This window comes from Podarcis pityusensis (genome assembly GCF_964106645.2).
Source record: "Podarcis pityusensis genome assembly, chromosome: 8".
Taxonomy (NCBI): domain Eukaryota; kingdom Metazoa; phylum Chordata; class Lepidosauria; order Squamata; family Lacertidae; genus Podarcis; species Podarcis pityusensis.
This window is the reverse complement of record NC_138033.1, coordinates 65,742,708-65,752,806: the sequence shown is the minus strand read 5'-3', so window position 1 is coordinate 65,752,806 and position 10,099 is coordinate 65,742,708. Positions and strand designations below refer to the sequence as shown.

The window sequence follows — 10,099 nt, the reverse complement described above, 5'->3', positions numbered from 1 at the left end:
AATGAATTCGGGCGGTACATTCAGGAGACAGTAGTCCCTTAGGTATGAGGAGCCTGACCTATTTCTGCACGCAGGGATTCATGATGGGAATGCCTTAAGGGCTGTACGCCTTTAAATTATGTTGCCCTCCTCTGTTACATAACTGTAGCGAAAACGCAGCAATTTTGTTCCGTTTTGATTGGAGCGGAGCCATGGAATTAATGCTGGCTGAAGGTGCTTTTGTTCTCTTGCTACATTTAGAGCGGCCTGTAACCAACAGTCTTTAATTATGGAGAATTAAGCTCAGTGTTGCCCTTGATAGAATTTTGTGGAGTCAAAAACAGCAAACCTGTAAAGGAAAATATTGCTCTTGGGACGGATAGCGCTCCACTCCTTTCTTCCCACGTGCGAGAATTAAAAACGGAGCAAATTAAAAACAAGAGTTAAGAAAAGCAGAACGCAAATGAAGAAGAGGTGGTGGGGAACCGGGGAACAAAATTTTGATTTCCGCACTACTAGTGTTGTAAACAAAAATTGCCCTTTTCCCTTATGGGGTATCCAAGAGCCCATATAGAGTCCTTACATAGGTTCCCTATTGGTAGGAGAGAATAACAGAGGCCAACCAGAGAATATTGAGAAGCAAAGCAGCTAGTAAGCTTGATCTTTATTGATCTGTTGCAACAGGGTGCTCCCCTCACCCGCAGGAGAGAGAGGAACCCAGAAAAATGGCGCGCAAGGCCTTATAAAGACTTTTGAAATTAACACCCTGTAGATCAAGACCACCCCCAGAAACATCATACATACATCACAAAAGGGGTGTAACCTAAGAACACCCCTCAGATAAATCATACCTACATCACAGAAAAGGCGGTCTAAACAGAAATTTGAATATCGTTTTTCTCCTGTCGTTTATCTCCTGTCGTTGTTTATCTCCTGTCTGGCAGGTTCCTTGATTGGATTGCCTAGGTAACCTGGTCAGTCTTTTGTAATGATAAATACTTAGTTCCTGGGCCAGGTCACAGGCTCACACCCTATTCATATCTTAAATGTGCCCTTACGACAGGATTTGTGAGGAAAGAGACAATGGGGAGGTTTCCCACTTTGACCTTGCAGAGAAAACATTTGCTCAGTTTAGGAATCAAAATGGTTCCAGGTTGGTCTTCCTGTGCTGATCTATGTACGTGCTTGGTTGGTACGCTTATGAACATTACCATATATCTAAGACCATAAAATTCCTATCACACTAGGAAGGCAGGGACAAAAGGATTCCCTAGCTTCTGTTCTTTCAACCCTCCTGGTGCTGTGGGTTTGTGCCCAAATTCCAATTTAAGAAGGAATGTTCCTGACATTAATTCTGCAACTCATTTCCTTCACTTGTTCTCCATCATCCCATCCCGCCTCCTCCCATAAGTGATTGCACATTACGACAGCCTTCCCCAACCCGGTGCCCTCTGGATGTTTCAGAACTCCAACCCGTGCTGATTTCCCAAATGCTAAAAAGGCTGTGCACCTGCAAGAATGACTCTTTACAAGCTGTATCTGAATAAAGCCAGTTATTTGTCAAGTTTCACTCTTTTAATATTGCAACAAAAACAGAAGTGAATACAAGTCATATGTAAAAGGCATATTATGGGAGGGCACCAGACTGGAAAAGAAAAGAGCCTTTTTTTGAAAAGAATTCTAGACATAAGGGTTGAGCCCCCAGCTGTAGAAGTCCTCCTCCTCTCCAGCCTTTTCCACATCTTCTGAGGAAGAGCTGCACCCCAGCTATGAAGCATCTGCTTTGCTTGCAGAAGGTCCCATGTTTAATTCCTGGCATCTCCAGGTAGGGCCATCTGAAATCTTGGGACAGAGCTTGAAACAAAACTAAGCTAGATGAACCCATGTGTTCCTGTTTAAATCAACCCTTTATTGAGAACCATAAGGACTGGGATCTTTTTTATATTTTGGAGGAGGACCATAGTTTCTCCTAAAGAAGCTATGGTAGAGCATCTGCTTTGCATGCAGAAGGTCCCAGTTTCAATCCTCAGCATCTCCAAGTAGGGCTGAAAAAGTCTGAAGCCTCGGCAAGCCACAGCCAGTCAGTGTAGAGACAGTTTTGAGCTAAGTAGACCAATGGTCTGATTTGGTCTAAGGCATCTTTCCGTCTTCCACCTGGAGCAGTGCATGCTTGCAATGCAGATACTGAGATGGAGCTTTTTTTAGGGGAGACTTCATGGGGGAAGCCACTTCTGTAAAGCAGGGCATTAAGCTGCAAAAGGATTTAATAGAATTGCAAAGTTGGAAGGGACACCAAGGGTCATCTAGTCCAACCCCATCTTTCACCCAAGGTGTGGCTCGAACCCATGACCCTGCGATTAAGAGTCTCATGCTCTACCATTCCTTGCTTTCATAAATATCGCTCTTAGCTGAGTGACTTCCAAAGTAGCTCCCTCCCTGAATGTGCAGGATGGGCTAAAGGAATCACATTTGAACTGAATATCTGAATCTGCAATAGTTTTGAAATATATAAAAGGACTCTGTCATCATGCCGGGAGCATTAAGGTCACCAAAGCCTCTGTGGGTTGATTCTTGTTTCTTGTGCTCTTCAGACCATCTTCAGGTCTTCTGGTCCAAAGGACAAAGGCAACAGGTCCTCCAAAGTCTTCTGAATGTGCGTCCCATCTGCCTTGGCCAAGAAGATTTCCCAATGTTTTCCAAACTAGATAAAGGTTTTAAAAAAGAAATCCCACAAGATGGTTGTCTTATAGCACAATCTGATGCATTTGTACCCCAAAGTGTATCTTCTCACTGAGTACAGAGTTTTCCAAACTTGGGTCTTCAGCTGCTTTTGGACTACAACTCCCATCATCCCTAGCTAGCAGGACCAGTGGTCAAGGATGATGGGAATTGTAGTCCAAAAACAGCTGGGGATGCAAGTTTGGGAAACAAGTGAGTTAAAGCATAAGAAGAGCACCGAAGCTGGAGAATAAACGTCATGGTGCACCTGTAGCAGCAAAATCGGATGTCTTTATCTGCTCAACTTGCAATAAAAACATTTCTCTCCCATATTGGTCTCTATAACTCTTCAGTGGCTAGACTTTACCCCCCCCCCCCCCCCGGTGTCCTCTTCCATTGTCTCCCAAGACAGACGGATGCTAGCTTGAAACTGGATCAGCTCAAAGGCCCGTTTAGCCCAGTATCCTGTTCTGCCAGTGGCCAACCAGATGCCCCAATGGCAAGACCACATGGAGTACCTGAGTGCAGTAGCCCTCAACACCTGGTACACAGAAGCATAGCACCTCTGATACAGGAGGCATTCAGGTAATCGGCCTAGAATAGCTTGGATCCCTTTTTAAAAACCAGTTGTGACATTAGCCACTTCCTAGTTCTTAAGTATGGACTCTGATCTTGGGGACAATTTATATTAGAAGGCCCGCCCCCTCTCCCCAATTTTAAGACCCCCCCTCTCTTTAATGCAGTGATGGCCAAACTTGTCCCTCCAGCTGTTTGGGACTACAACTCCCATCATCCTTAACTAACAGGACCAGTGGTCAGGGATGATGGGAATTATAATAATAATAATAATAATAATAATAATAATAATAAATTATTTATACCCCGCCCTTCCCAGTTCAAAAACCGGGCTCAGGGTGGCTAACAACGAATTTAAAACACTTAATTGTAAAAGCAGCATAAAATACAGTATAAAAACATGAATAACAATAAAATTCAAAGTTCAGAAATCAATTTAGGGGAAATCCATCTAATAAGCATTAGATAATCACCAGGGCTAGCTGGCTGAATTAGTCCTACTTGGGCCAGCGAAGAGGCCAAGGGAGAATTAGCTGTGGGGTCTCAGAGTGGGTGATCTTCATAAAAGGGGAGGGGGAAGGAAGAGAAGGGAAATAAAAGATCAGGCTGAATTCAAATTAAAGGCTAGGCGGAATAGCTCTGTCTTACAGGCCAAACAGAAGGAGGTTAAATCCTGAAGGGCCCTAGTCTCATGGGACAGAGCATTCCACCAGGTCGGAGCCATCACTGAAAAGGCCCTGGCACTGGTGGAGGATAGTCTGACTTCCTTAGGGCCCGGGACCTCTAAACTACTGTTATTCATGGACCTTAAGGTCCTCTGTGGGGCATACCAGGAGAGAATTGTAGTCCACCAACAGCTGGAGGGACATCACTGCTTTAATGCCTCTCTGGCCTAAAGGAGGGAAGCCATTTCCACAGGAGGGATCTCTTGTCCTTTGGTTCTGGTGTGTTCGTGTGACAATGGCAAAGAAGGGTATGAGGTTTAAAGGAGAGGTCTGTTTACCTCTCTGAGCACTTGTCTGCAAGCCCCACAGGGCACCGCGAACGTTTCTTGGCTGTTGCTGTTGGAGCAGAATAAAAACAAAGTTCAGGAGTCTCGCTCATAGCAGAGGAGGCTGTCTACAAAATATGCTAATACGGTGAAAGATTCAAGTTGAAAAAATAATGAAGTCAGAACAAGACACACTTCCCAGATCATTGGGTGGGTGGGTGGGTGGCTGGCTGGCTGGCTGGCCTCCGGACAGGTGTCCACTGACCGCAAGGTTTTTCCAGCATCCATATCACCACCACAGTGTCGTCAATTGCCAGCCCAAATCTCCCCCTGCCCCACACAGAAATGTGGTTTAATCTAGATTAAAAGAGGGATAAAAACTGATAGGTTCAAAAAGGAGCCTATTGCTCATAACCCAGTTGTAATGCCCCAGCAACCCATTTGCAAATCTGAAAGCACCCAGAGTTGGAGGGGGCATTGAAAGCCATCTAGTCCACCCCCTGCACAATGCTTGGGCATCTCCAGCAGGTGGTCCCAGCAAGGGGAGCTCACCACCTCTCTAGAAAATTGGTTCTATTGTCAAACTGCTCTTACAGTCAGATCTAGGCCTAGGACTCAGCTACATTAGTCAACAAACAGCATTTTGAATGTGTTATAAACCTGCAACACCAGATGGCACCAGAGAGCAAAAAAAAATCTAAGTGATTTTTCCATAGCGGTTTTTTTATTCTGTTATAACAATTTAATTTCTGACTCATTTATATTGTTTTTTCCCCTTTGTGTAGATCCATCCCTAGACCTCTTAGAAAAAAAGATACAGAAACCCATGTATTCCATCATTCTGCTTATTATGGAAAAAACTTTTCATTCCAATGTTATTTTCTTGCATTGCACCTTCTTGGTGTCTTTACCTGTCATGCGAAAGCACCTGAGAAGGGTACAGAGCAGGTGAGAGGGGGGTGGCGAGGGTCCTGGGGGCCAAACAGACACACCTTTGGCCCTTGGGCTTGAGTTTCTCCAGCCCTGGTCTCTTATCCCACCAGATCTCTCACCACAGGTCTCAACAAAAGGCCAGGGGAAGGGAAAGAAGGTCAAGAAATCCATAGCATTTAAGACTCAGTGTATGTAGTGAACTGTCTGGCCCCTTCTGCATTCCTTATTTAAAGCAGCATCAAACGACCTTAAATGGTCATGACTTTCCCCCCTGCCCCCCGCCCAAGAATCTGAGAACTGTAGTTTGTTGCTTGGTGCTGAGAGTAGTTAGGAAGCTATTCCCTTCCCAGAGTAACAATTTCCAGAGTAATTCAACCCCTGACCATTAGGTCCAGCCGTGGCCGACTCTGGGGTTGCGGTGCTCATCTTGCTTTACTGGCCGAGGGAGCTGCCGTACAGCTTCCAGGTCACGTGGCCAGCATGACTAAACCGCTTCTGGCGAACCAGAGCAGCGCACGAAAACACTGTTTACCTTCCCGCCAGAGCGGTACCTATTTATCTACTTGCACTTTGATGTGCTTTCGAACTGCTAGGTTGGCAGGAGCAGGGACCAAGCAACGGGAGCTCACCCCGTCGCAGGGATTCGAACCGCCGACCTTCTGATTGGCAAATCCTAGGCTCTGTGGTTTAACCCACAGCGCCACCCATGTCTCATTTGAGGGGAATAGGGGTCACCTAATAACTCTCAGCACTCTTAATAAGCAACAGTTTCCAGCATTCTTTGGGGAAAGCCATAGCTGTTTGACGTGGTGAGACGCTGCTTTAAATGTATAGTGCATATAAAGCCACTGGCTGATAGCAATTATTTATAGCCCACCTTTCAGGATGCAAATCCTCCCAAGGCTGCTTGTTCACCAAGGAAGCAGGATAGGAATAATACTTACCAAATAATAGCTATAGCTCGAAATTTTGTATGCCCTTCTGACACTGCCTTCTGGATTGCTGTACGTTCAGCACACACACCCAGCGGGTAACAGGCATTTTCAATGTTGCAACCTGTAGAAAGCACAAGATGGATTAAAATCTCTCATGACAAAGCCTTAGAATCCATATCTATAGTATATTGTACTCATGGCAGCAGTGCCTCATCATGGATTGGCTGAGCTGTTGTGGCATCACAGAACATTCCATTGCTTATGAAATTGGAGAGCTTGCAGGTCAGCTTTTGCGAGGGAAAAGAACATTGTCAGTTTGACAGGAATTAAAAATTCACTAAGGGTCAAGGGCTGGGGAATGGTTCTGGGGAACTAAGGAGCCAGTTCCTGATCATATATATATATATATTTAAAAAATATTGATTGGATTAAAAAAAATCAAACCATTTCTGCCAATCTATCTTTGATACCTCTTACAGAAGCCACAGTTAGAACTTGAACTGGTTCATTAAGTATTGTCAAATTCATTCATTTTTTACTCTGAGTGATATCAGTGGTTCTGGTTCATTGATTTTACAGTACACTGGCTACCCCCTGCAGAAGAAAAGTTCTGGTTCAAAACACATGATGATGAATCATCAGTACTGTAGGTTTATTTCCCATTTCAAACCTCACTGCCCCCAAGAACTCACAATGAGACATTCGGCCCAACCTGTTCAGATGTAGCTGGACCATTAGCCATGCTTGCTGGGGTTGATGGGAGTTGGGAGTCCGATAGCATCCAACAGGCAGAATGATGGCTATTCTGGCAAAGCCTCAGTGCTCTTCCACCCGCAGTATAAGGGATAATACTGGTGCCCTGCTTTATAGGGCTGTTGTAAAAGGTAAAGGGTAAAGGGACCCCTGACCATTAGGTACAGTCGTGACCGACTCTGGGGTTGCAGCGCTCATCTCGCTTTATTGGCCGAGGGAGCCGGTGTTTGTCCGCAGACAGCTTCCAGGTCATGTGGCCAGCATGACTAAGCCGCTTCTGGCAAACCAGAGCAGCACACAGAAACGCCGTTTACCTTCCCGCTGGAGCGGTACCTATTTATCTACTTGCACTTTGACGTGCTTTTGAACTGCTAGGTTGGCAGGAGCAGGGACCGAGCAATGGGAGCTCACCCCGTCACGGGGATTCGAACCGCCAACCTTCTGATCGGCAAGTCCTAGGCTCTGTGGTTTAACCCACAGCGCCACTCCCGTCCCTAGGGCTGTTGTAAGATTACTGAAATGAGGCATGCAATGTGCTTTTCGGGGGGTGGCCATGTGTTCTACTTTACTGAAGGCATTGCTCTGTCTGAAGGCATCTTCTGTTTGAAAGGCTGCTGCCAAAACAGAAGGCAGGCAAGGGTACGCAAAATTGCAGGTGCGAATTGTAAGCATCGATGCAAATGTAGAAATAACAGCATGGATTTTAGCAAAAAATGCATGCCACCCCAGCCAGTTCTGAGGGTTCTTGATCTTTCAACCAGACCTGAACCAATTACCCTGCAAATACATTACTACCAGGCCACAGATCCAATCCCCAAAGGGTAGGGCAGGGGAAGGTTCCTTGTCTGAAGCTTTGGAGTGCCACTGCTACCCAGAGTGGACAGTACTGAGCCAGAGGGACTTCAGTAGAAGGATGCATGGCATGGCTGCCACATGGAGGAGGGTCTTCCTTCACTTACCAGAGAAGATCTTCCCATCGGAGGTCAGGAGGGCAGCCCCCACCGGGTAGTTGCTGTAGGGGCAGTAGGCAAACCGCTTGGCTTCTTTGCTTGTGGCCAAAAGGAGTTGAACCTGTTCGGGTCCCAGTGCAGCGGGATTTGGAGCGCCGCCGTGCTGTTGCGCCATTGCAACGTGGAGGCAGTATCTGGCAGGGGCTCCCTCAGCAAAAGCCGCACTCCCAGGGACAGGAGCGTGTGTGCAGGCACGACCCCTGAGCTTCACCTTTCCTTTAATTCACGTTAGAGGAGAATTGGGGTCTTCCTCTGACAGGTGCCACAGGCAATGCACCAGCGCACACCTATCTGTTGCTGCAAAAGTGCCCAGCTGGGCTCTTGTCCTCTCTTGCAATGCAAAACAGCTTTCTCTGAGTGAAGTGCTTCGATCTTTGCTCTTTAGCTAGCTACACTGTTTGTGTGCAGTTGGTGGTGTGGGGGCAGAGGACTTGCCTGCCCTTTCTCAGCAAACGTTCTCTCCGGGAATCATGTTTTCCAAATTATCGCTGCTGCCAAAGGCCAATGAGGTTGGGTGGGTCAGGTCAACGTCCCCACATGCTCCTTAGCTCTCTTGACAGGCCCCTTTGTCCTCCTCTGCTCTGGCTCTGTGGTGACTTAAAGGTCCCTGCAACAGAATCAGAATGATGGTGAGATGCAACAGTCGCTGGGGAGTGACAGATGCCCATTAGATCTGGGGCTCATACTGGAACGATGTGCTAGGCTTCCGGTGCCTCTGTTTAACCAAGTGGCTGTTGTGGGTGTTTGGAAAGGTTTAGCTGTCGCCTTGGTTCAGGGAAGCAGTGGTGCACAGCCTCTGTCTCCTGTTTCACCTCTGTGGGTGCCAAAAGTGAGTTTGTTTGCAGATTCGCTGAGCCTGGCTCCGGGAACTTGTGTGTGGACCGATGAGAAGGCAGGTCACGTGTCAAGCCACAGAACACCATAGCAACAAAGGAGATGGGTGTGGAATGCTGGTAGGAAGAAAACACCAGGGAAGAAGGAGGGAGGGAAGGAGGGAGACAGTGCATACACATAATACAGGAACCATTGGAAGCTGCCTTATACATTGTAAGCGTTGGTCTTATCTAGTTCAGCATTGTTTACACTGAGTGGCACCAGCTCTGCAGACAGGATATGTTCCCTGGGACCTTCTGCATTCAAATCAGGTGCTCTACTGCCCTTCTCAAGTAGGAAGCTGCCTTATTACTGACTCCATCTAACTCAATATTCTCTACACTGACTGGTAGCATCTCTTCACAACTGCAGATGTTTTTTTTGTTTTGTTTTTTAAAATGCAACTTTAAAAAACTATGTGTATGGACCAGAAGCCCCCTGCCAAGCCCCCCAAACTCCTACCATTGTATATAAATTAACATATGCAAATGTGAATTTCTGCCATGCCCCCCCAGTCCTTTAAGCAACAATCCTCATCTCCAGTATTCATCTGAAGTTTCTCCTATCTCCCTTCCCCACCTTTTTGAGGACAGGGGACCATGCTTTCCCTGCTCTATATAGGAAGCTTGCAAACTAATGGAATCATGAACCAATGAATGGCAAGAATAATAAACCTGTGTCTTCATTATGCTTTATTGAGGGACCTCCTCCCACACTGGAATCTTCCATAAATGCCTACTGGTCCACTGTCTACATTAGCTGGCAGCAGCACTCCAGGACTTTAAGCGGGGGTGCCTGGGACCTTGTGCGTTGAAAGCAGACCCTCTGCCACTGAGCTACATCCCTTCTGCAGTCCTGTGTCCCCTCACCTGTTCGTGGGCTTTCTCAGAGACGAGACAGGCAGAGGTTTAGAGGGAACATGGGGAGGTTCCTTTGATGCCCCTAGGACGCAGTTCACCCGACTCCAAACTCTTGAAGGCGTTTCTTGTCCTTATCAGTCTTGGACTGCAATTCTGACTCCTCACTGGTTCTGTTGCTTATGTAAGATTACACACACAGTTTCCCATTCTGGGGAAGATGGGGGCAAAACAGAAGTTGGTTTTAAGTCCTTCCTTCTCTTTGTCACCTGTTAATATTTCACCACCCTTCCTGGGCTTTTCACTACCACCCTGGACATTTCACCACTCTTCCTGGGCAGTGGCACAACCCTTTCCTTGTCCCTATAGGTTAGGTTAATATTTCACCACCCTTTCTGGGCATTTCACCACCACGCTGGACATTTCACCACTCTTCCTGGGCAGTGGCACAACCCTTTCCTTGTCCCAATAGGT

The 10,099-nt window shown here is 46.7% G+C and overlaps 1 protein-coding gene across 2 annotated transcripts; it reads right to left on the bottom strand.

Moving 5' to 3' along the window:
- Positions 1 to 1,633: 1,633 nt before the first annotated feature.
- CDA (cytidine deaminase) lies at positions 1,634 to 9,782 on the bottom strand. Of its 2 annotated transcripts, XM_081016335.1 has the most exons (5): positions 9,638 to 9,782; positions 7,845 to 8,502; positions 6,142 to 6,253; positions 4,277 to 4,334; positions 1,634 to 2,680 (listed from the first exon to the last, which is right to left on the bottom strand). In XM_081016335.1, the coding sequence occupies exons 2-5, from the start codon at positions 8,008 to 8,010 to the stop codon at positions 2,567 to 2,569; spliced, it is 450 nt and encodes a 149-aa protein (XP_080872461.1). In that variant the 5' UTR covers positions 8,011 to 8,502; positions 9,638 to 9,782; the 3' UTR covers positions 1,634 to 2,566. The 2 variants fall into 2 exon arrangements, with proteins under 2 accessions (XP_080872461.1, XP_080872460.1); XM_081016334.1 differs by lacking the exon at positions 9,638 to 9,782 and having other exon boundaries at positions 7,845 to 8,845.
- Positions 9,783 to 10,099: the final 317 nt, after the last annotated feature.

What these genes read in the sequence shown, in the direction of transcription:
- CDA (XM_081016335.1), bottom strand. Translation starts at nt 8,010, where the DNA reads ATGGCGCAACAGCACGGCGGCGCTCCAAATCCCGCTGCACTGGGACCC. An exon ending in CGATGGGAAGATCTTCTCTG is followed by an intron (nt 6,254 to 7,844) that starts GTAAGTGAAGGA and finishes TGCTTTCTACAG; the next exon opens with GTTGCAACATTGAAAATGCC. An exon ending in CGAGCTATAGCTATTATTTG is followed by an intron (nt 4,335 to 6,141) that starts GTAAGTATTATT and finishes CTGCTCCAACAG; the next exon opens with CAACAGCCAAGAAACGTTCG.